Source organism: Drosophila ananassae, chromosome 2L (genome assembly GCF_017639315.1).
Source record: "Drosophila ananassae strain 14024-0371.13 chromosome 2L, ASM1763931v2, whole genome shotgun sequence".
NCBI lineage: Eukaryota > Metazoa > Arthropoda > Insecta > Diptera > Drosophilidae > Drosophila > Drosophila ananassae.
The window spans coordinates 10,629,874-10,653,859 of NC_057927.1; the positions used below are offsets into that span (position 1 = coordinate 10,629,874).

Consider the following 23,986-nt stretch of genomic DNA (forward strand, 5'->3'; position numbering starts at 1 on the left):
AATATATAAGATCTTTAACATAAAGTTATCGAACCGGAACTGATTCACATGAACTGCGAGAGAGTGTCATCTCAATTTGCAAATTGCATTTTATAAACAAATCCCTAGACCCCGATGGAAGGGATAGAGGATTTTCAGCTGAATCAGCTCCAGCTGGTGTCAGAAATCAATAGCTTGTTACGTTCCACACAGGCACCGACCGACCCCAATGCCCTTTTGTTGAATCAAGAGCTGCAACGCCGTCTTCACCAAGTACGGGCCAAGATCCTGTCTCTTCTCCAGATTGTAAAGGCTCGCTATGACCGGAATCAGGAAATATTGAAGCGTCGCATGCAGCCTCGTTCCCTATTCCGGCAGGAACATCTTTCTTTAAGCGGTGCCATTCTGCGCAAAGGCACATTTCGTTTCAAAGGAAACCTCTACTTCCGGGATGTGGATGGACGCAGTTGTCCCAACAATGAGGACTACGAGTCTCGGTGTCTAACAGAGATGTTCCCTACCGATTTTGATATGCGATCCCGGCATGTCTGGACTTTGCTTGACAAAAAGAACGTGATCATGGGCATTAAACAGCAAGTGAGTATTTCAGATTAGAATATTCCTTTACCCGTCAATGATTTCTATTTATATCCTTTCAGCTGCTGGACCATCGTAAGGATCAAGATAATATCTCGATAAAACGGAAACGAAGGCCAATTGAACGGCATGTGCAAACGCTGGCAAGCCTTTTGGGTTCCGCGGACAGCAGCTTTACCATCGATTGGAATCAGATTAGCACTATTGATCTGGAGTATCGCCACTCGGCGTATAGCTGCGAGGCCATGTGGCGATTTTACCTGCACCCAGATCGCAACCGAGGAGAATGGACGCCGGAGGAAGATGACAAGCTGATTGAAGTGGCGACGGCCAACAGGATGCAGAACTGGGAAGTGATAGCCTCTCACACCGATCGGCGATCCGACTACCAGTGCTTCGTGCGAATCAACACAAACCTACGACACTTGCTGGAGTCCAGCACCAGCAACCGCTGGACGGAAGAGGAAAACGATCGGCTCCGCATGGTAGTGCAAAAGAATTCCGTCAATGGCATAACGAATTGGAACAAAGTTCTGGAATATTTTCCGGGCAGGTTGAAGTCAACGATAATCGGTCGCTACATGTATGTTCTGCATCCCAGCATCAGTCATGGTAAGTATTTGGTTTCTTGTTATCCGCGTGTAATCTCATTTAAAAATTGCAGCCCCCTTTACCGCTAAGGAGGATATGATGCTCTTCGCGGCAGTTGAAGAGTACAATGGGAAATTTAACTGCTTCCCGCGATCCCTGTTCCCAAATCGATCCCTTGCGCAGCTACGAACGCGCTATCACAACACCCTGGCCCAACGGACTAAGACCGACGCATGGTCGGTGGAGGACGACAACAGGCTGATGGAATTTGTTACTGAACACGGCACCTCCCAGTGGCTAAGCTGCGCCACTTTCCTGGGCAATCATTCGCGTACTAGTTGCCGAACCCGTTTCCTGGTCATTAAGAGATTTTTGGAACAGAATCCGACTGCATCGGTTGAGGACTTACCGCGGCGCAGGTCGAAGAAAGTGGCCACGGTCACGGCCGAGAATTGGGCGCAGTGCTTGCAGGAGTGGCAGGAGGATCCAGATTCGATCGCCAAGATGGAAAAAGGACCAAAATCGCGGGCAAAGAAGCCAAGGATATCCAAACCAGATATACCCCATAAAATGGGAAAACTGGAAGCGGAGTTCCACGACTACTTTAAGTATGGCTACAATTTGAGGTTTCTGACTCCAAAGACCTTTTCGCTCCCCAAAGATAACTCGAATCTCGCCTACGCGGCCAAAGCTTTAAGATACGACCCGCCGCATCGGCCCCAGCCCTTGGTCGGGGTTTCAATGCCTGCAGAACTGCAGGAAAGCTACAATCAAATGATCGGCGAACTTCCGAAGGAAAGGATGGACTTGAGCAGTACGCTCCTGCCACCAAACTGGTCGACAATGATGGGATTTCGGGCTCTCTGCATTCTCTCCGGAGACTGTCGCAAGAAGTCGCACAAAGAGTTCGTTTACGAAGAAGCCGATCCAGCTCTCCAGCTCTTCAGACAGAGATTGAGGGCACTCTTCTACAGAACGACTTTGTTAAGTCGCCTGGAATCCCAGATATTCGCTCAACTGCCGAGCTGCTTGCAGGCGTTGCCCAGGCCCACACCGAAGTACATTCAATCGGGAGTCACCATAAACTGCTCCTATAAGCCGCCAAAGGAAAATCTGAAATCGGAACCGCTGAGCGAGGACGAAACTCCACTCACAGATGCCATGAAGCAGGAAACCGAGGTAGAATACATTGTACCTTAGGATTCTCCTACCAAATAGATCACTTGGTTTAAGTAGTTTTAAGCTTTATAAGTTTTATTTATTCTTTGTTACTTTATATCGCGTCGTAAAATAGTTCATTACAATAGCTAACAAATAATTTAGAAACTTGTAGGTACTTTCATTGTGTTTCACGTTTAGCAAAAACAAATGCCGGGCCGCATGATCGCTCTATATTCCAATGCCGAAAGTAGAAAATTCCGACAATCTGATTGTAATCTTTGAAGGTTCCTTTATTGAGACATCATCGTATAAAAATTTCACAAAGAGCTCTTCCCCATTCCTTCTAATCAGCCATTTAAAATGGCTAGGGAGAAACTGGTATTGAACTTTTTATAATCCTGTCCAAAGATTAGAATCAGTTGCTCAGATATTACTATTTTATAAACAATCCATCCTTGTTCGCAAAGCAAGTAAGCGCTATAATTAACAGTATTGCAGTGGGCTTATTGGAAGTTGCTGAAGTCCGTTTTCAGCTTGATCGTGGGCTTCTGTGGCTTGGCCAGCAGGCCGCTCCTCTGGGCCTCGGACGCCTTCTGGGCGATGTTAATCGACTGCTGCTGGCTGCGGATGGCGGCCTCCAGTTTCTGGCGCAGCTCCGGCGTCTGGCCCATCAGGGCCTTGAACTCCTTGGGGTACTTGGGACCGATCTTCAGCAGCCATTGCAGCGCCTGGTCGTGCAACTGTCTCTGGTACTTGGGCAGCGTCCTCAATCGACATGGCTCGGACAGGAATCCGATAAGTACGGGCACCAGCAGCGTCAGCATTTGGATGTCTGTGGAGAGGATGAGATTTGAAGTATTAGTATTAGGCTTTAGTAGTACAAGTTGAGATCCAGACGCCACACTACCGACTACGGTCACCAAACATGCAACATTTAAAGCGTAGTCTATGTGTCGGTGACTATACTAAGAGGTTGGTGCATTTTAAACATCGAGTGTGCATTTCAGATGCGAATCAGAACTATAAGACAGATTATAGTTGTATCTTCTAGACACTAGACACTTCTAGACACTGCCTTATAGCTCTGAAACGCACTGTCAAACATGAAACAGGTGAATTTTAATCAAGCCATCTATTTACCTTGTAGCAAGTTCATGTTTCCTAACGGGGTTTGTTAATTTTTTGTTTTATAATTTAGTGTTTTATTTAGTTAGTTTATGATTTGTGAGTTGATTGAAAGAGAAGACAGAGAAAAGAGCAAAAATATAATAACGCATTTCTTTTTATCTCAAAAGTGTGCACTTGTTTTAATATTTCTTGCTGCCGTCGAAGAGGAAACTATAGAATCTTATAGTAATAGTGTTTAAAAGAAAGGACATGACATCGCAGCCTAAAATGGCCAATGCAGTTTCTATTTAAATGTTGGGAAGGGCAGGGGACAGGAAAGTGTCAGATACTAGAGTGGATCACTTTTAATCGCGATCCACTTTAAAACAAACTAGTTAGGGGTATTCTCTAGGGTAGGGTATTCCAGTTAAGTCTTTGGTTCATTTTATTTTAATCTCAAGATTAATTTTAAGATCCCATAACGCCAAAATAAACTATTTAAGATATAACAAAATACAATAATTTAAGAAATAAATATTCAGAAAGTAAATAAATTCTTCAAGAAAATATATTTAAAATATAGATTCCCCTCTATCCCAAAGAACTTAACAGGAATACCCCGCTAATATGGACAAAAGACCATTAAAAAAACTCAAAAAACTGGGCACTTACGGTGTTGGGGCTCTGCCAGATCAATCAGCTGCTCCACGGTGACTATGCTCTCCAGGGTGACCTGGAGTTCCAGCTCGTTGGATGGCGCTTTGCTGGACTCCGCGTACAGCGACTCGATGATCCTGGGGGCCAGGGCGTGGATATAGGGCGTGGCTGTCTTCAGGTCCGCGTGGGCGAAGATGGAGCGAGTGGTTTCGATGCATCGCAGCTTCACGGACATGTGCTCCGACTGCAGGCACTGCCGGAAGTGGTTGATGCAGGGATACTGCAGCGAGGGCGTGGCCACGACAGCGGCGGGCGTGTGCAGGATGAAGACAGCGATGGCCAGCAGCATGGTGACCTCGTCAACCCTTCTCTCCTCATTGTCGCCGGCGGTCTTCGTCAAGTCGACAATGGTGGCCAGTGCGCTTTGGAGCAACTGCTGCCACTCCTCCGACGACTCCTCCACCTTGGCCCACTTGTGGACACAAACGGATCGCAGACACTGCAGGGCAGCCTTCACGGCGCTTGTGTTGGCCAGAATGGTGCTATCAATGGACGATTTGTTGGCGATCTCCTTGACGATGCTGGTGGTCATGTAGAGGACGGTGGGCAGAATGGCCAGGGCGCCCTTGGGCGTGCACAAGTCCAGCAACTGTTCGACGCACTGCAGCCCACTGGCCACCAGAAGACCATTGTCGTCGCCCAGCACCGAGAAGAACGAAGTGCCGGTGGCCATTTTGGCGTACGAGAAGTCCAGCTGGAGGCCGGATCCCTGCCGTGTGGGATTCATGCTGGGAATCTGGCGCACGAATAAGCACAGACAGACCTCCAGGACTGCGTAGACGTGGGAGCTGCCCGGCTGCATAGAGTCGTCCTCGCCCAGTCGCTCTCCTCTCTTCTCGTCCTCTGAGTTGGCGTTGTCGTCCCGCTTCCTCTCCAGATCCTCGCGAGCCGCCCTTATTGTCTGCTTCAGTATTTCCACGCAGAGTAGTTGGACGAGCAGCTCATCCCTGGTCAGGATCTGCCTGTGCAGCACGTGGCACAGTTCTATGGTGAGTGCGCGATCCTTGACCAGCTGCCTCCTGGCCCAATCCGAATCGAAGATGCTGTGTAGGGATCTCAGGCAACTAATAATGTTCCTCGGCCGTTCGGAGCTCCTCATGCTGCACAGAGCCTCCATGCAGATGCCGAAGATCATGTGGAATCGGTCCGCTGATAGAGATCCGTGGGTGATCTGGTTGTTGTTCGATTCCGCAGTGGTCTCATCGGTGTCCAGATGCCGGGCGAAGCCCTCGTCCCTCAACCAAAGCGCAGAGGCGTACAGGATGGGTGGCCAACTGGCCATGTAGTGGGGTTTCGAGGAGTTGATCGTGTCCGTGGTGTAGAAAGCTCCCCCATCATGGGGCAGCTGGGACTGGAACTCGGCCGGGAGTAGCAACAGGGCGTGGTCCTTCATTGCGCTCAGCCAGTGGGTGGAGAGATTGTGAAGCTCCGGCTGCACCAGGCCCAAGAGACTTTCGCCCCTGCTGTCGGGCAGATCTTGATCCGCATCCACATTGGTCAGGGATTGGATCCCCGACTCTTGCGACTGCAGGTTCAGCAGCGAAGCCGGCGCCTTTCCGTTGCTCAGCATGGCCACGATGTAGACCTCGGCCCAGGCCTTCAGGATGCTCAGCTTTTCCAGGGTGGCCATGGACTCGTTGTACAGCTGGGTGCTGTTCGTTTTGGACGACAGCTTGCTCAGGGAGCTCACGAGTAGCTGGTGCACCCGCCGCAAGTCCCCAATGTCGCGGGCCACCCCGGAGCCGATCCAAGCGGAGCACACTTCACAGGCGGCTGCCGTCACATGAGACGGAGTGTCCGGAGCGAAAGCGGGTCGCAAAGCGGCGCCCACCTGGGCCTGGAACTGCTCCAGGAGAAGATGACCGGGGAACTCGGGCTCAGGGATGTTGGCGAACCGGTCGATGATCTCCTGGAGCGTGCGCAACCCCTCTAATCGCAGCTGATCCGAGTCAGAGGTGGCCGCCATGAAGGACATACGAATGAGCTCCGCCAGGTGAAGAATGAGGTAGTCCCCGCGCGAGCGAATCAGCTGCTGCTCCTTGGCCTGGAGCAGGTCAAAGTGCACGGCGCTGGCCGCCTCACAGCTGGCGATGATCCTCCGAACGCACTGAGCGGCGAACACTCTGGTGGGCCACCGGGGCTGCACTGCCGGATGGGTGGATGTGTTTTCCTCGGCACGATATTCGGTCACATCATCGGCATACTCCTCCTCGTCGTCGTCGTCCTCCTGATCTCCGCCGCCCTCCTTGCCCTTCGCCTGCTCTGCCGCCGCCGCATCGTCGTTGAGACCTCCCTCGACGGCCACTGTCAGGACGTTCTTGCAGAGGCTCAGCCACGAGCTGAGGTTGTCCGCAGCCAGCATTTGCAGCATGGAGGTGAGAGTGTCGTGGATGTTCCGGAGCATCTCGGCGTCAGTTTCGGTGTCCAGCAGCGAGAAGAGTAGTCCCGGCAGTCCGTACTCGGTGATCACCAAGTCCGGCAGCTGCTCCGCATTAATGGTCAGAGCTAGTTCGCACACTTCCTTGGCTTCCCGGTGAGCCAGCTGGCGAAGACAGGACACGGCTGCCTTCCGAAGGATGAAATAATTGCTGGCCAGCATGCCGACCAGTGTGGGCACCAGCTCCTCCAGCTGCAGCGACTTGCAGGCAAACAAGTGGAGCTGCTGCAGGCACCCGATAGCTTCGGCTTGGACCAAGGGATCCGAGTGGGCCTGGAGCAGTGCTGCCGAGCACAGGAAGGATCCTCGCATGCTGGCCACACCGCCTTGCAGTTCCGGTCCCACGGTGGTGATCAAGGCATTAACCACACGACCCACGCACTGATGGACATCCACATGGGCGTGCGGAACAGTGAGCAAGAGCTTCAGGCTAAGGGTCAACGTGGCATCCACATAGCCCCGGAACATGGGTCCTCCGGAGTCGGCTATTTGGGCGAGGGCGTATAGGGACCAAGCCTGCACCACCGGCGAGGCACTGTCCTGGCCCAGGGCCAATAGGATGGAGACACTGGTGCTCAAGTGCTGCGATGAGCCCATGCCACCAACATAGCGATGCAGGCATCCCAGAGCGTGCGAATGCCCCGTCCTTGTGACAACATCCCTCGCCGACTTCAGCTTGTCGAAGCTGTTCTGCGCCAGTTCCGCTGTGAAGTGCGAGTCTCCCACCACCTGGGCCAGTCTGCCCAGGGCTTCTCCGGCTGCACAGCGAATGGTCGAGTTGGAACTGGTGAGCGAGGCAACTATCAGGGCTGTGGCACTCTTGCGGACGTCCTCTTGGCCCAAACTGGTCTTGCTGTCCGTCAGATTCTTCAGAGCGCAGAGCAGGGCCGTGAAGATGTTCATCTGGACGGCTTCCTGGCGACTGCTCTTCGCCTGGCGGATGCACTCGGCGAAGTGCTCCAGCATTTGCAGACGATGCTTGTTGGCTACCTTGGGGAAAATGGTTCCGAAGAGGGTCACCGCCATGTCAATCACGGCCACTCCAAGAGGCAATGGCCCGGGACACTGCTGCGCCTTGCTGATCAGTTGGATGTTGGTGGTGGAGCCGACGATGGCTCCGCCGGACGTTGAAGCTGCCACAGTACCACTTGCCGTGGATCCGGTTCCTTGGGCTGACCAGTTGGGACGGTATAAGCAGCAGGGATCGTGTTCCAAGGCTCCCGATCCAGCAGCGCTATTTGGTTGCAACTAAAGAGGAAATATATGACTCTTATTATTGGATTTCTTGAGAGGATTGGATTAAAATTATTACAAAATAAGGAACTCTTTCAAGCAAAAATCAATTTAAACTCAAGGATACAACGTGGTAGCGTTCGTATGTACAGCGAAGGATAAAAGGATAACAGAAATTCATGCAGAACAAAAGGATAGCTCCTTCCAAACAAGCTAGAAAAGTATCCAGGATTCGGGGCACTCCACTTACATGCTCGCCATCGACTTTGCGATTGGGCTCCATCTTTGGGAATGCACAAGTATGAAGAGAGAGTTGGAGAAAACAGTGAGAAGGGGTTCCACAGGGAGACAGTTGGACAGGCCACACACTGACAGCTGGGACACACATTCACTCGGGATACTACTCACCTGGTCCTCGATGGTGCGATGGTTGGTCTCCTGCAGCCAAGTGCCCAGGATAATGGAATCATCACCATGACACAGCGTTCGCAGCAGCGAGTTGGTAGTGTTAGCTGCGTTGTCCGAAAGGGTGAACTCCGAAACGAGCATGCGGAGGAGATGGGTGTAGGAGGCCTCCAAAGCAGTGGGGGGCAGCAGCGTGAGGGTCTCAAAGAGGCGAAGTCGCACCATGGCGGCCGGTGCCTTCAACTGGGTGCCGTAGCTCTTCAGGACAGTGGCCAAACTGGAAGGAAAGTGAAAGTTAGTTGGATGGAAGAACATCTTTACAAAAACACTCACTTGACCAGCATCGCTAGGGCACTCTCGATGGGCGTCAGCAGGCGGCGAGTGATGTCCTCGGTGACGAGGTCGGGACAGTTCAAAAGGAAACTGTGCATCACCGACAGTGCTCCCGCCCTGCCCTCCAGGGTAACCTGCCAGGTGAACGCATCACCGCGGGCTTTCTCCGACTCCAGCTCCTTGTTGGATCTCGGGAAGGAGTTGCGCCACAGAAGAAGCATCCGCGGCAACAAACCCTTGACGACTGGCGATCCCAGGGTCATGATGGCTCCGATCAACAGCCATCCGGCCTGGGTGCGGTGCAGCGACATGCGGCTATTCTGGGAAGCGGAACGCAGCAGTTCCTCCGCACAGTTGAAGACCACTTTTCCCTTGGTGTGAGGAATGCCCAGGGGCGAGTAGCGCACACTTCCCAAAATGGCCGCCAAAGCGCAGCTATATCCGGCGACTGCCTCTGGCGAGGATCGCATCTGCTCGATGGCCTCGACAAAGCGATCGATCAACGGCGTGATCTGCCCAGGGACCGCTACGCAGGCACACCTCAGGCACCAGGCGGCGGCCAGCCGGGCAGCGGCACACGGGTGCACCAAGACCGCACATGTGGCGTCGATGGCCTGCAGGGATTGGTCTCCTAACAGATTCTGGGCGGTCGTGCCCAATCCGATCAGAAGCGAACTCAGCTCCTGCAGGGCACACACCAGCAAGTGCTGACTGAACAGAGTCTCCTGGTTGGAGTCCTTGGCGTTCTCCGGATTGAAGTCGATCGAGTTCATCTGCTTGGCGACCAAATGAACGAGTTCCTTGCAGGCGGCGCTTTGCGCCTTCTCGCCCAGCATCTTGCCGATGGTGGAGCGGAGAATGAAGTTGATGCATTTCCGGGAGTACACTGCATCCACATGGGAGCAGGCCGCCTTGGGATTGGCCACCAGATCGAGGACATGGGCAAGGAAAGTGCTCAGTTGGCGCTCCAACCACACACTCCCCATAAACTGGACGAAGACCACATAGGCGTGGGTGACACCCACTCGCACTTCCCGGTTGACACCCGAGCTGCCCTTGATGATCTCTCCAGTTCCTTTGAGAAAAGAGGCTCCTCCTCGCAGGAATCCAGACATCAGAATTCCGAGTGCTTCGTCCAACGACACTAGACGCTGGTTGGCTCCCTTGGCTGCCTGGAGAGCCGCCGCCTGGGTCTGTTTCTTCTTCCCAGTGGCCAGCTCAGCCAGTTGCTGGGTGTACGCCAGAAGAGTGCCCAGGAGCTGGGCCACGGCGCAGCGCACCTCGTAGTTGCTTCCGTCGAAGGCCCGGAAGCACAGGGTTCCCAAGCTCTCCAGTTCTGTTTGGTAGAGGAACGGGGCACTGTAGATCATCTTCAGGATGCAGCGCGCAGCGGCCACGCGAACAGCCATTACTCGGTCCAGGAGGCAGTGCTTGGCCGCCTTGTAGATGTCCTTGTGAACGTTGGCGATGGCAGTGCCCATGCCGGCGCTCACCTTCTCCAGGGTGTGCATGATCTCGATGCGAGCCTGTGACTCGGCGTTTCGCAGCGTGCGTATCAGGATCTGGACAGTGTCCTCGTAGGTGCGACCCATCATCCTGCCCAGCTTCTCGTACATGGAGCCCAGAACGCAAATGGCGGCGCTAAAAGAAACAAAATAGGGATTAGTCTTTGACAGGATTAGATCACAAGTTGTGTACTAACAGCTTGGTTGGGAGATAGCTGGGGGAGTCGTCCTTGTTCTTGAGGATGTCATTGCAGGCGTTGACGGTGTCGAAGAGCATGAAGGTGTCTCCCACCGAGAAGAGCGTGGCCAGGGCACTGGCGATGAGCTTGCGCATGGGCGGTCCTGGTGCTCCCTGGATCCGCTCGGAGAGCTGCTGGACCAGCTTCTTCTGGCTGGCCTTTATCTCGGACTTGGCCACCGTGGGCAGAGCCTTCTCTAGGTAGCGCAGCCATTCCAGCTCGAAGACAGGACGCTTGTGCTCCGGCAGCTGCTTGAGGGCCTCCTCGTTCAGGGTCAGTGTGTGGGCGAGTTCCATCTCGGACGATGCCTCCTCCTCGGGGTCTGGGGCGGCGGATGCGGTGGCGGCAGAGTCGCTGTGAATAAACGATCTGCAAGCGAGGCGGGAAACATTATAAATTGCGGAATGTTTCGTTAATTAAACTTAACATATGGCTGTGGATGATGCGACTGTAGAGACTCTGGAGACTTCTGACCTTTTCATTTGATTCTACTTGTTTTTTGTAACAACAGCTGGATAATAAATTATCACATTTGGAGATCATGTCCCTACCACTCACCAAACGATAGCCAAACCAATGTACCCCTAGGATGTACCCCCTCCAAGTACCACAATCACTTAATGGGAACCTCCACAAATAGGGGGCCTGGGGCTTTCATTGAATCCATTCCGTTGAAAAGCATGCATCACTCGCTCTATATATACGGCTCTGATGATGATGATGATGGCGATGATGAGTGTACCCCAGAGTGTGAGGGGAAAAGAAACACATTCAAAATACATCGATACGCGTATTGGAACTTATCGCTTGGCACGCTTCGAACGGAAGCTGCTCTAGAGATTCCCACCCACCCACAGTCGGCCCACTTGTAGTTCTTTTGTATCCACACTACGGATGTGATAAGTGCTGGAAAGAGCTGTCGCCTTGGGCCCAATAGCCGGGCGCCTCCCATTGACACAGATGGCAAAGTCAAGAGGAGCCAAATTATTAATCCAAAACAAAGCATTTTCCATCGGATGGAAGACTCAAGTGTGCCATGTCCTCGTCCTTTTTTTCAACGAAATACGAAATGATTTCCGCCGGCTATGGGTAATGGGGTGTCCAAAGTGGGTGGGTGGGGACTGGGTGCATCATGGGACGTGACATATATACCATGTTTGTTATGCGAGTTTCTTGGAGAATACCCTAAAATAGCCCATCTATAGATTTATTTTTTAGTAAAATCTAAGGGGATTTTTTATCTTAAAGAAGTATCTTAAAAATAAACTATCTTTTGTAGCTTATGCAAGATGACTTCATATACATTTTTTGAAATTTTCCAAGTGTATGTGCAATTTCCTATATGACTAATTTAACTCTTCAAGGGTGTCCCAGAAGGGGGGTCTTCGAAGGGGATCTTTAAGGGGTTCTTTGTTGTCTCCCCGCTTTGTTTGCGGTCGCCTCGAGTGTCGCGTGTTGCACAAACCCCATACCCCATATGTGGTCGTGTGTGCCGAGCTGTATGGTCGTGTGGCAGGAGGAGGAGGACATCGCACCATTGACGTCGGCAGGCTCGGGTTACATAAGACACACAGAGCCGGGCTGCTGGCCAGCCCCCGGCTCCTCCTCCATAAGGAGAACAAGTTAAACCTGTAAGGTGCAACAAACGAGAAAGAAAAGAAGTCTAGAAGCAGCCACAAATGGAAATCCCGGCTAGACATGTCCCCTGAACAAGAAAAAACAGGGTGTCCCGTTCACCGGCGGGTGGTTTATTTCTCCTCAAGGGTGGTGGTGATGGTGGTGCGTTGACTTATCCCACCCACCCCCTCAGTCCCAACCCCGCCCCTCTTCAATGTTTTTATTTTTTATTTATTTTTTTTTTTTGCAATTTACCTGCGCGCCTCGTAGATAACTTTGCGCAGAAACTGCGGCGTGCGTGCAAAGTTTAAGTTTTCCATTGTTTTTCTTTATTTTTTTTTAAGCCATTTCAAGAAAACTTTCTTTGCGTTTTTTCCACCAATCTGCAACAGCAGCCCGCAACTTTCACGCAAATCAATAACACTTTTCCACAACACCAGCAAGTATAGTGCGGCCTCAACCCGACTGCAATTGCGATTTGGTTGCAATATCAATTATGCTATTAATTTTTCACTAGCCACTAAATGGCTGGTCACTAAATGGCCAGTAAACAGCAAATTGGCCGAATTAGCCGGAGGAGATTACAGGCGGAACTGGGAGGCAGAACGGGACGAGCAAGACCCGCCAACACTTGCTACGCGCCCCGAGTACAAAAACAAAATGAGCCCGCAACTCTCGGCGAGAGAGTACTGTAGGCTTGCGAAAATCAAACTTGATGCACTGGGAGAAATAGTTTATACTTTTAATCAAATTTTATATTTCAGATTTAATTTTTAAAAATAAAATATTTATTCTAAGACAATATTTCAATTCCATATCAATGAATATAAAATATTTAATCAATAAAATACAAGATTTTTTTTCAAGTGTAACAAGCGTCGGAGAGCAGAGAGCCATAGCGCCTAGGAGAGAAAGCAAATCATAGCAGGGTGGGCGGGCAGAGAAAGAGAGATAGGGTGGGAGAAAGCGCGAAAGAGAGCGTTGTTTGTTGATGACGTCGCTAATACAGCATCGCAGCTGATGCGAACTGCAACAACAACTAGTAACCGGCTGATTTTATCGGCAATGCATTAACCCGCAAGTGTGTCAATGTGTCACTTTGGCCAGTTAGCCAGCACGGATAAGGGTTAATGGAGGTGCAAAGGAGGTGTGTCCTAGCGGGCTAGCTTAAGTGGCGCTTCCGGTCGCGAATGTGACGGGCTTTTGGGGGCAAATCAATAAATTTTAACTGAATTCTGACTAAAACGTGACCTAAAAAAAAGAGTTCTTTAATATTTTATTAACTTTTTATGGTATTATGTCTGACTTAATGGCCCCAAACCAATAATCATTTAAAAATTCCACTTATGAGGTCCACTCGTTTCTCGACTTTATTGCGACTTAACTAAGATCTTATGGTAGAAACTGCATACTGGGAATGAAAGTCAGCGCCTTGGAGGTGGGACTATTGGGATTCCCCAAGTCCTTAATGATGCCCTGGACGCGGGCCACCACGTCGCTCCGCTGGATGTCGCCCCGCAGCAACATCCGCTGGAAGAGAGTGTGCAGCTGCCGGGCGGACGAGGCTTGCGAGAGTTCGTGGAGCTGCTCGAGCAGGTCCTCGGAGTACCCTTCGTACTTGCTGAGATTGTTGGCCTTGGCGTCCCGCTTCAGCAGATCGTACACCAGCAGGAAGTCCACGTAGGGCTTGGTGGGCGGTACCCTCTTCTTCCCCGCTATGGAGGCACTGCTCCAGCGGTCCATCGCAGACTCGAAATCGAACGCCGCCCGTCCGTAGTTGTCGTCGTAGAGCCGCAAAAAGTTGTCCAGCGATTCCACGTCGTTGGTGAAGTCTTCGTGTTCCGTTTGAATGTCGCGAATCAATGACAGAGGCAGCTTGTCAAAGTCGGCGTCATCTCCGATTTCTTCGAAGAGGTCATGACCCTCGAGTACCTTGCCCGCCTCTGATCTGACAGGCGGTGCGAAAATGGCGGGGCGATGGGAGTGAGTGGGCGGTGCAGTGGGTCTCTCCGTGGTGGAGGTTCTCTGCGGTGTCTCCCACCAGCTCGGAGGCTGCCACCAACCCGGGGAAGAAGATCCAGATCCTGGTCGCCGGGTAGTGGTCCTCATTCTCGTGGGTCTGGCCGTTGTCGGCGGGGACGTACTGGTTGTGGAGTCTCCTCCACCATCATCCGCACTGAAGGGCGGCTCTACTGTTGTGCTGGAAAGCGGCTCGTATTGGAGAAGGTCTATGTAGTAGGCCAGGGCCTGCATGGAGGGCGGCAGATAGCTGGTCAGCAGGTTGGCTGGTTCCACGGGGGACGGCAGGTGACCCAATAGGAGAACCACCAGCAGTGGCCTAATCACCGAACCGCTGCGCATTTCTTGATCTTCTTTCGTTACTTTCTTCCGGCGGGAACGACTTGGTTTGCTCTGGAGAACTGGAGGCGCACAACTGACCGCCCGACCGACCGACTCTTCCCAGCAGCCTGCGAGCATCTGTAGTTGGCTCTCCGTGTGTATCTGTGTCGGTGGGATTGGTCTTTGTCCCCGTATCTGTATCTGGTTTCCAAAATGGATGTCAGTTGCGGGTTCGGTTGTAGTTTATACATTAACTTTCGAATGGGGGTATGGACTTGGTGATCTCAAGTATTCTCTTAGCAGAACGGGTTAAAAGTAAATCTGTTGTATTAAAAGGGAATAGTTCTAGTACTATTTTAATATCAATTTTACTTTAAAGAACAAGGAATAATACGATATTTAATGATTTTTCTGTTTAGATTCTAGAACATATTGTTTGGAAAGTGTATTCCAGTCTCCATATACCGGTTCCGAATTTCCACCTGCTGCTTCTTTTGGGGGTTTTGGCAAACTTGTTGAGTGGAGAGGCCAGCGACCGCGACCGCGAGCGCGTCTCGTTGCGTCAATTTTGTAACCATCGGATTGGGATTTGGGGACGTTGTTCTTGGAAAGAGTGAAAGATGTTCTGTTGCCAAAAAAGCAGAACCAGTTTTGGGCCGAACACTGGCTCATAAATATGCAGAAAGTACATACAAACAAAGCCGCATATAAACCTGAATTCGGGGTGCTTTATTTATTTCGCAAAAAAAATAAAGTTACATTCCAAAAAAAATGCAATTTTTAGTGCAGTTTGAGAGGAATTCCGTGGGTTTGAGAGCCACTGGAGCGCATTATTGATCTCTGATAAGAGGGGAGTCAAGAAAGAGAAACAGCTGTAAAGAGAGAGCGCCAAGGAGATGCCATAATGAGAGCACGAATTCTACCTGTGAGAGTCTTTTAACCTGCTTTTGTTATTGTTTATTTCTTTTTTTTTTTTGGCTAGAGGAGATTTCGCTTTTTTTCAGCAAAAAGGGAGCAAGGTAAACGAGTCGACATAACGGGTTAACTGGTTAACGGGCTTCGTTTGCCAATTGGCACTACAGAAGACATCCATAAATTGTTTATATAAGCATTTTCGTTAAAAGAATAACTACGTTAATTAGCATTAAACATTGGCCATAATTATTTGTTGACGCGTCAGAAGTATCCCACAAATACTAGCACAGGTAACTATTTCTCCACACACACACCCCAGCACCCACACTTTGTTGCAAATGTTCTCTTCCAATGCATTTTACCGGAGTTTTCTATCACAACTCACCGTTTCACTGTTTTACCGGGCTAGTGTTTGCTTTAAATTGCACCCTTCACATGATTATTGCTTTAAGTTTACAGGGAAAATTGCACTTTTCACGAATTTTCACTGCTATGTTTTTCACTGATATGTAAAACTGTCCACTCCTGGGGCGTGTGGAGCTGTCCACTTGTTTTGTTGAGCCACCCGCAGGTAGCTATCGAATACTCGATAACAATAACAGCTGTTTTCTGTGCACGTGTGATTGATTCGTTTGTTTATTTAAGAACGCTACCTTTTTCATTAAAATTTAGAAAACACTGTCAAAATGGCCAGGAGACCCGAGCATTCAGCGCCGCCAGAAATCGTAAGTAATAATATATTACTTTCAAGACATGTACTGATGGTTCAACATTTATTTAGTTCTACAACGATGATGAGGCCAAAAAATACTCCACAAAGTAAGCATCACATTTAACAATATTGTGACTATTATTGATGTGAAATGATTAATATTTTAGTACCCGCATCATTGAGATCCAAGTAGAAATGGCGGAACGTGCCTTGGAGCTACTGGCCCTTCCAGATGACGACGAATCCCGCTTGATTCTGGACATCGGCTGTGGTTCCGGCCTTTCGGGAAGCGTTCTGGAGGACAGTGATCACATGTGGATCGGAATAGACATATCCAAATCCATGCTTGACATAGCCGTTGAACGCGAAGTGGCTGGAGATGTTATATTGGGTGATATGGGCGAAGGAATGCCGTTCAAACCAGGAACTTTTGATGGTGCCATCTCGATCTCTGCCCTCCAGTGGCTCTGCAACGCCGACAAGTCGTATCACAATCCGCACAAGCGATTGCTCAAGTTTTTTACAACTCTATTTTCGTGCTTAACCCGTACTGCTCGCGCTGTCTTCCAATTTTATCCGGAAAACTCGGACCAAATTGAAATGGTTACCTCGCAGGCCATGAAGGCGGGATTTTACGGCGGTTTAGTCGTCGATTATCCAAACTCTGCCAAAGCCAAGAAATATTACCTGGTTCTGATGACTGGAGGTGCTGCCGAACTGCCAAAGGCTCTGGGTAACATTTTATCATTAATTTCATCGAGTATGATGGGTAATTATTTAAATTCTTCAAACAGGTTCTCCAGAGGAAGAGCGTCGGGTGAACTACATTAAGAAACGGGATGCGTGCCGTGAAGCCCGTGGCAAGGCGCCCAAGAAGTCCCGGGATTGGATATTGGCCAAGAAAGAGCGCAGACGACGCCAGGGATTGGAAACCCGTCCAGATACAAAATACACTGCTCGAAAACGCAGCGGAAGATTTTAATTAAAGTTAATTTTGTTAATCTCGTAAAGCAATTGTCTATTTATTTACACATTTGATTTCATTTCCTTATTCTTGAAAACTAAGCACTTTCGATTCCTATCCACAAAAATAGACATCTTTTAAACATTAAAGCCTAAGTCTAAGCTTAAGTTCTATTCCTTGCCTACCCGACTTTGTCCCTCTTTTAACCTTTTGTGTCGCTCTTCCGCTCGCGCTTTCGGAGTATCATAGGAGCTCTCGGCGAGGAACATGAGATAGAGTGCAACTCCGGCAAAGAGCATTGATAGCAAAACAAAGTCAGTCTGCCCAGAAATCGTGTTAGCCTCTTTTTGTACTCTAATTCGTTCGTGTTTTGCCTGAGCAGCCTGCCTACGGTCGAACGACTTGCCGTAGTGACTACGGGACCATTCGTCAAAGTCGTAGATAGGAGTCCGTCCCTCGGCATCGGCCACCCGCGACTTCTGGAACCGGGATTTATAGAACTTGGTTTCAGGATCGTCCTCTACGACGGGATCGGGAAAATCCTGAACATCAGACGAGTATTGTGCACCAGCTGTGTGCACAATGCCCTTGTCGTACAATCTCCTCAATCTGTAGTTTCCAAGCACTTCGTATGCCTGATTGATTTCTCTAAACTTCTTAGCAGCACTTTCGCTTCCTTGATTCTTGTCGGGATGGTAAAGCATTGAAAGCTTGTAGTAGGCAGCCTTGATTTCGTTCTGGGTGGATCTTTTTCCAATTCCCAACGCGTCGTAGTGACTCATTTGCTGGATAAAAGAGGTGTGTAGGTTTCGCGCGATTATTGCCCGCCAGAACAGCAGGTGTCCGTGTTGGAACATCGTGGGTGCCCTCAACGGCTTTATTCGCTTAATTTTTTAAGTTATATCACATGAAAAACCAAAACAAATCGGATCAGCTGTTTGAACTTGAACTTGTTCACTTAGCCTAGTTTTCGATTAAAAAATTCCGATAGTCCGATAAACGATTTTTTACTCTCCAATTTAAAATTAGGAAAATAATGTTTTAAGATAATTCTAATTCTATTGGGACTAACTAGTAGTTCATTATAAATTTCAATACAGTTTTTATACCCTGGTCTTTTTCTATTGCTTAAGAATTAAAACTTTTGTATTAAAATATATGTTCATTTTTACCAATTGTAAAATTATCATTTTTTTTTTTTAAATAATGATTTCATTTTGAATATGTTTGCAAAACCATCAAATTTATGTTTTTTTTTTTAATTTATCTTAGACCCAAGTTTCAGTGTTCCTTTACTTTAATATCACAGCGCTGACAACCCTGGTGATCAGCTGTTTATCAGTTCTTGGAAAACGAAAACAATGAGCAGGGAATCTGGGGCGTCCAACGCCAAAAAATGGGCACTTGTTGCTGCTGGAGTTGGTCTAGTCTACGTTCTAGTGCGGCACAGACAGAAGCTGATTGCGCCCTTGTGGCGAGTCCTGCCCCATGGCAATATTCTACGGAACCGGCGCGTTGAAGTCATCAACTCCGCCCAGGATCCTGCCACGCAACTCATTATCAAAGAACTGAAACAGTAAGAATTCATAAAATAACTATTTACTATTTATCATAACTTTCTCTTCCTTAAGACACTGCCAGAAATTCAAAGTGTTAGGATTCGACTGCGAATGGATCACGGTGGGTGGCAGTCGCCGCCCGGTGGCTCTGCTTCAACTTAGCTCCCACCAAGGACTGTGCGCCCTCTTCCGTTTGTGCCACATGAAGCAGATACCCAAGGATCTGCGAGAGCTGCTCGAAGACGATGCTGTCATAAAGGTCGGTGTGGCCCCTCAGGAGGATGCCATGAAGCTATCCCACGACTACGGTGTGGGTGTGGCGAGTACGCTTGACCTGCGCTTTCTGTGCGTCATGGCGGGACACAAGCCCGAGGGGCTTGGAAAGCTGTCGTTTAGACATCTTGACTACCCGCTAGACAAGAATTGGCGACTGGCCTGCTCCAACTGGGAGGCGAAGCAGCTGGAACCACCCCAGCTTAACTATGCTGCCAATGATGCCCTAGTGGCTGTCGCAATATACGAAAAGTTGTGCAGAGATTTGGAGCCCCGACACTTTTGGGATCGACGACAGCTGAATCACCAGAGTCTGCGTCAGAAATTTGAACCCTTCCTCGACGTGGACTTCACCAAAGGCTTTTCGCTCAGCGTTACGGCAAACGGAGTCACTCGAAATAAGCCAGCATCTGGGACAGGATCATCCAAAGAGAAGAAATTTGTGCCTAAAAAACAGCAATATCGTCAGCTCGTCACCCAGTCCAAGGCGTTCTATGACAACTGTTTTCTCCAGGCTCCAGACGGCGAGCTTCTGTGCACAATTGATCGTCGCAAAGCAACATGGTATGTGGATCAAAACTTGGGCACACGCATTTGTGAGGAGCCGTTAACGGTGCGCCTAAACTTTGAGCCTGCTGGCCGGGCGGTGGGTGAGGTAGGCCGGTACTACCAGACGCCCAAGGAGAATCGCTGTGTGGTCTGCGGCCAGAGCGATGCCTATCTCCGCAAAAACGTTGTGCCTCGAGAGTACAGAAGACACTTTCCGGTAGTAATGAAATCACACACCTCCCACGACGTCTTGCTGCTCTGCCCCAGCTGCCATCAACTGAGTAACATCTCAGATTTGCGTGTCAAAAATAAGCTAGCCGTCCAGTGCGATGCTCCATTCAAACACTGCGATGGAATGGTTAAGTTTCACGACGACCCAGAACTCAAGTAAGAACATAACTCATTTCGAAGCATCTGTCTTCCATAAGCGTCATATTTTATCAGCTCTATTTGCTTTTTATCAGCATTGTGGCACTTCCGAAACAACTGTACACATTTATGTACAGTCTCATAAGTCTCATTATTTTAGAAACTATTTTAATAAATATCTACTTTTAGACGCGTCCATTCAGCGGGGAAGGCCCTTTTGTATCATGGCGACAAGATACCAGCTGCTAAGGTAGCTTTAATGCAACAAACGCTTCTGGACTTCTATACGGAATGTTCAGAGGTTACTGAAGATCTATTGCGGCAGGCAGTCGAAGTCGACTACCGGGTGGAGAACTCTGAATTCTGTCAGCACGGAGAACGGGTGGTCCAGCAGTACCGTGACCACTTCGGTGGCCTTGTCGAGCTGGAGAGACTTTGGAGAGAGCATTTCTTGCAAACCATGCAACCGCGCTTCCTACCCGACCTGTGGAGCGTTAACCATAATGCAGATCGCCTAGAGGTTCGGGCCAATGAGGGCCGTGTGGACGAAGCCGATCTATTGGTGGCTGGATTAGATACTAAACCAAAGATCGGATGATTCAGTGTCTTAATTACGTTGCCACGGGCTTTGTACGTTTTGTATTTAAATTTCAATAAACATAAACTAAAATTTGATTTGTGCTATGGTACAAGAAAATACAAGAAGTCACGGGTCACGAGGCAGATGAGCGTATCTGGACTAACCTAGCCGACTATAAATATAAAGCTTACCGTATGGAACACTAATACATTATGTACAAGCTTAAATCTGGAGCACCTAATTGGTGCGAATAGTGGAGTATAGAGAAGTATAGTGGAGACAAGTTCATTTCAGCCGGTTGTGCTAAATAAACTCGAATCCCTCGTACTTGTACTCCGTTTCGATTCGCAGCTCGGGCAGCAGGGTCTTGCCAGTGGTTTCGAAAGCTGTGATGAAGGTGGCCGTCTTTCCGTTCAATTCCTCCGACTTCAGTGCCACAATGATGGTGTCATCGGTGCCTGGCAGGAACTTAAAGCTTGAGAAGCCATGCGTTGGTACTGTGTTCTCAGGATCGAGCTTCACCGTTTCAATATTGGTGAAGCTATCGTCGGCTGAGATCAGGACATTGCAGCCCATGTGCTCGTCCTTGGTTTCGTTGTACCTGAAAAGGTTCTCTATTATATTTTCATCTCAATTAAATTAATGAAATCTTACTTTTCCTTGGAGCAGCGTCGAGGAAGGAAAAACCAGCGCTGCCTGATATCCGACCAGGCTCCGCTTTCGTGAATCATGTATCCGGGCCAGGATATCTGCTGAGAGTGCAGGCGTAGTTGCTTGTAGTTGTTCACCCAATTGAGGGAGCGAACCTCGCCACCTGGCGTGATTGCCTTTACGTACATGGGGTTGTGGTTCTCGAAGTCACCCGCACTGGTTGTCCACTCCTTCCCCATTGAGCCCACGTACAGCGTTTGCTGCTTCACGGTGGCCCACTCGGATTTAAAGCCCTTGGCGCTGTGTCCGTCACCATCGAGCAGGATCACCCAGGGTATGGGCTTGTCATTTGCTATTTCGTATATCAGCCCAGTGCGGTCGTCGAAACTGAGAAGTTTACCGTTGAAGGTGACCAGTTCAGAGAGCTCCATTCCGCGACCTTTAAGAGCAAAGGCAGACTCCAAAGCGGTGGGCGCTCCATCATCCCAGCTAATCTGTATCTCGGACCTGGCCACGGTGTAGGTGAGGTAGCCCTTCTTCAGATAACTTCGCCACGTAGTGCTCCCATCGCCTTTGTTTACCTTCGAATTGGTGTCCAGGTCAGCAATGATAGCTATTCGGTAATTGATGACTCCACCGCGCAACACCATAGGTGGGGTAAGAGGATACGTAGAATTGTAGACGTGGGTCACCGGTTCATACTCCAATCTGATAGAGGAAGCGGTCGCCAAATTGCGGCGCAGCCAGTATCCTTCGGAGGATGAATGAGAGCCCTGGCGGGCAAAGAAGAACAGAAGGGCGAGACCCAATACGCAGGATACCAGCAGGGCGAAGTGGTAGTTGAAGCGCACCGTCCGGTTCCCTATCCGGTATGTGGGCGTACGCAGGGCCGAGCGCCAGTCGCGCATATACATGGCGCGGGAGGCGGGCGAATGTTCTGCGGGTTCCCTGTACGCGAAGGCGGAACTCTGCATCTAGCTGCTGCGCTGCTACGCTCGTCGCACGTCAGCAAAATCGCGTCCAGGTGATGTGTCCGATTTTTCGAGTCTGCGAAGATATTGTTTGGATGCTGGAAGTGTGACCAGGGTTTCACAGATACATCAGCTGTTGCATCAGCTGTTTGCAAGTGGAATCAGGCGGATATGTTTATCCGGGACATCTTAAGAATAAACTACAAATTTTATATCAAATTTGTATACAAAAATGTATATTTGTTTTTATAAATAAAAGATAATAACAAAACCATAGACATCCTATGGGTAAAAGTCAAAGTACAAGCATGCCAACATCGATAGACAAGCACTTGTTGCTATTTGTTCTGTACCATTAAACAACAGTCTACTATTTTATCTAATTTTAATATAATGGTTTTAATAAGAATTTAAGGGTAAAGATTCATAGTTAACAAAAACAAAGTTTTTAAATCCTTTTTCAAAATATTACGAGACTATCGATATACGTAAATCGTTTCATAACACTGTTAATTGTCGATATACTTTCCTCGTTCTTCTTCTTCAGCAGCACACGTGCTTGCTGCCTGCGTTTTGTTATTTTTCGCAAATTATTCGACGTAATTTGCGAAAATGCGCATTGAAACGTGTTATTTTTGCTCTAGCAAAATATACCCAGGCCACGGGGTGAATTTTGTTCGAAATGACTGCAAGGTAAGTTGGCTTTGTTGCACTGTTTACATGTTTTTGTGTGTTTATTTTGATCACCATGTTTAACCATAGATCTTCAAATTCTGTCGGGGAAAGTGCCATAAGGCATTCAAGCGGAAGAAGAACCCTCGCAAGGTCGGCTGGACGAAGGCACACCGCAAGGCCGCTGGCAAGGAGCTGGCTATCGACCCCAGTTTCGAGTTTGAGAAGCGTCGCAATGTGCCAATCAAATATAGCCGTGAAACCTGGCAGAAGGCCCTGGAAGCCATCAAAAAGGTAACCGAAATTAAGGAGCGTCGCCAGAACCACTTCGTTATGGAGCGTCTGCGCAAGGGCCGACAGATCGAGATCCAGATGGACGTTAAAGACGTTCAGCGCAACATGTCTCTTATTCGTTCCCCGGCCGCTGGTCTTAAGGAGCGTCGCGCCAAGGAGGCGGCTGAGGAAGCTGCCCTCATGGAGGAGGATCTGCCCGAGGAAAAGATCACCTACGTGGATGCGCGCGAGCTAGAAAAGAAACTCGAAGAAGGCATGGGAATTGATGATTTGGAGATGTTAGAAGCCTAAGGACCCGCATACTGAATTTAGTTTTAAGTCACCTGATAAAAATACATGTAATAAAAACCCCGTGGTATATATGTGTGCATTGTTTGTTTATATATCTAACAAATCATTTATCCACTCCTTCGTCGGCTTGCTTTTGGTCAGGGGATTCCAAATTGATGGTCACGGGTCCGTCGTTTTCTATATGCACCTGCATATACGCTCCAAATTTTCCATCTGATTAGAGAAGACATTTAGTTTATAAAAGATTATAGGTACATACTTCCTTTGTGTTACCTTTTATCTTGCTGGAGTCGTAGGATTTTCCCAGGCGTTCCAGGAAATGATTGTACAGTTGCTGGGCCTCTTCACCCTTCATGGCTGCCGAGAAATCTGGTTTATTTCCCTTGAGTCGGTGGTATAACGTGAACTGTGAGACACATAGAATCTCTAGGTTGAGGTCTTTGACGGACTTTTGCCATCTCTTGTCGTTTTCCTCAAATTAACGCAGGGCCAAGATTTTCCTAACCCTAAAGAAATAATGAATTTATCATTAGTGGGGTTTAATTAATGGTCTAAGCTCGGAATTACCTACAGATAATCAACATCAGTAGCGGTGTCGCTAGCCTTAATTCCCACCAGAACGCATAGACCAGGTCCGATGGAGGAGACCAGCTCATCCAACACTTGGATTAGAAGATTGATGATTTAGAAAATTATTAGAAAATTGCTAATATTATCATACCTGTCACCTTGGCGGCCTTAACTCTTTGGATGACAGCCCTCATTGCCCTGTATATTTAGTTTTAATATCAAAATGTATAAAGGAGATTCCGCATGTAAACCAGTGTTGCAAGCTACGCGACAAAAGTAGAAAAAGTATTAGAAAATTCAAATACACCCGCCATATCTTAAAAAAAAAGTAATTTAAACTTGAAAACCACAGGAA

General features: G+C 49.0%; 9 protein-coding genes across 14 annotated transcripts; 4 read left to right on the forward strand and 5 right to left on the reverse strand.

Annotated features, from left to right (window-relative positions):
- The first annotated feature begins 63 nt into the window (after positions 1-63).
- LOC6500932 (snRNA-activating protein complex subunit 4) lies at positions 64-2,485 on the forward strand. Its single transcript, XM_001954159.4, has 3 exons — positions 64-576; positions 639-1,188; positions 1,241-2,485. Exons 1-3 carry the CDS (start codon positions 115-117, stop codon positions 2,365-2,367), a joined length of 2,139 nt encoding a protein of 712 aa, XP_001954195.1. The 5' UTR covers positions 64-114; the 3' UTR covers positions 2,368-2,485.
- LOC6499662 (HEAT repeat-containing protein 5B) lies at positions 2,401-15,748 on the reverse strand. 5 transcript variants are annotated; one of them, XM_032451400.2, is made up of 8 exons: positions 15,562-15,748; positions 10,263-10,673; positions 8,561-10,201; positions 8,231-8,504; positions 8,073-8,105; positions 4,108-7,837; positions 3,469-3,489; positions 2,401-3,160 (listed from the first exon to the last, which is right to left on the reverse strand). In XM_032451400.2, the coding sequence occupies exons 2-8, from the start codon at positions 10,598-10,600 to the stop codon at positions 2,832-2,834; spliced, it is 6,366 nt and encodes a 2,121-aa protein (XP_032307291.1). In that variant the 5' UTR covers positions 10,601-10,673; positions 15,562-15,748; the 3' UTR covers positions 2,401-2,831. The 5 variants fall into 5 exon arrangements, with proteins under 5 accessions (XP_032307291.1, XP_032307272.1, XP_032307288.1 ...); XM_032451381.2 differs by lacking the exon at positions 15,562-15,748 and adding an exon at positions 12,177-12,583; XM_032451397.2 differs by lacking the exons at positions 8,073-8,105; positions 15,562-15,748 and adding an exon at positions 12,177-12,583.
- Positions 13,266-14,582, reverse strand: LOC6499661. Its single transcript, XM_032451405.2, has one exon. The coding sequence runs from the start codon at positions 14,397-14,399 to the stop codon at positions 13,314-13,316; it is 1,086 nt and encodes a 361-aa protein (XP_032307296.1). The 5' UTR covers positions 14,400-14,582; the 3' UTR covers positions 13,266-13,313.
- Positions 15,314-16,898, forward strand: LOC6500933 (probable 18S rRNA (guanine-N(7))-methyltransferase). 2 transcript variants are annotated; one of them, XM_001954162.4, is made up of 5 exons: positions 15,314-15,466; positions 15,849-15,901; positions 15,958-15,995; positions 16,056-16,621; positions 16,683-16,898. In XM_001954162.4, exons 2-5 carry the CDS (start codon positions 15,863-15,865, stop codon positions 16,868-16,870), a joined length of 831 nt encoding a protein of 276 aa, XP_001954198.1. In that variant the 5' UTR covers positions 15,314-15,466; positions 15,849-15,862; the 3' UTR covers positions 16,871-16,898. The 2 variants fall into 2 exon arrangements, with proteins under 2 accessions (XP_001954198.1, XP_032307297.1); XM_032451406.2 differs by lacking the exon at positions 15,314-15,466 and having other exon boundaries at positions 15,759-15,901.
- Positions 16,846-17,837, reverse strand: LOC6499660 (dnaJ homolog subfamily C member 30, mitochondrial). Its single transcript, XM_001954163.4, has one exon. It carries the CDS (start codon positions 17,707-17,709, stop codon positions 17,023-17,025), a length of 687 nt encoding a protein of 228 aa, XP_001954199.1. The 5' UTR covers positions 17,710-17,837; the 3' UTR covers positions 16,846-17,022.
- Positions 17,838-18,162: 325 nt separating this feature from the next.
- Positions 18,163-20,277, forward strand: LOC6500934 (exonuclease 3'-5' domain-containing protein 2). Its single transcript, XM_001954164.4, has 3 exons — positions 18,163-18,428; positions 18,484-19,620; positions 19,792-20,277. Exons 1-3 carry the CDS (start codon positions 18,214-18,216, stop codon positions 20,198-20,200), a joined length of 1,761 nt encoding a protein of 586 aa, XP_001954200.1. The 5' UTR covers positions 18,163-18,213; the 3' UTR covers positions 20,201-20,277.
- On the reverse strand, positions 20,201-22,068 carry LOC6499659 (soluble calcium-activated nucleotidase 1). The gene is made up of 2 exons (XM_001954165.4): positions 20,837-22,068; positions 20,201-20,783 (listed from the first exon to the last, which is right to left on the reverse strand). The coding sequence occupies exons 1-2, from the start codon at positions 21,805-21,807 to the stop codon at positions 20,486-20,488; spliced, it is 1,269 nt and encodes a 422-aa protein (XP_001954201.1). The 5' UTR covers positions 21,808-22,068; the 3' UTR covers positions 20,201-20,485.
- A 252-nt stretch (positions 22,069-22,320) lies between these two features.
- On the forward strand, positions 22,321-23,132 carry LOC6500935 (probable ribosome biogenesis protein RLP24). The gene is made up of 2 exons (XM_001954166.4): positions 22,321-22,497; positions 22,567-23,132. The coding sequence occupies exons 1-2, from the start codon at positions 22,417-22,419 to the stop codon at positions 23,059-23,061; spliced, it is 576 nt and encodes a 191-aa protein (XP_001954202.1). The 5' UTR covers positions 22,321-22,416; the 3' UTR covers positions 23,062-23,132.
- LOC6499658 (D-aminoacyl-tRNA deacylase) lies at positions 23,131-23,919 on the reverse strand. Its single transcript, XM_014910688.3, is given in 4 exon segments — positions 23,131-23,274; positions 23,335-23,567; positions 23,633-23,723; positions 23,783-23,919. Coding segments are annotated over 4 exon segments (477 nt in total). The 5' UTR covers positions 23,826-23,919; the 3' UTR covers positions 23,131-23,164.
- Between the last annotated feature and the right edge of the window lie 67 nt (positions 23,920-23,986).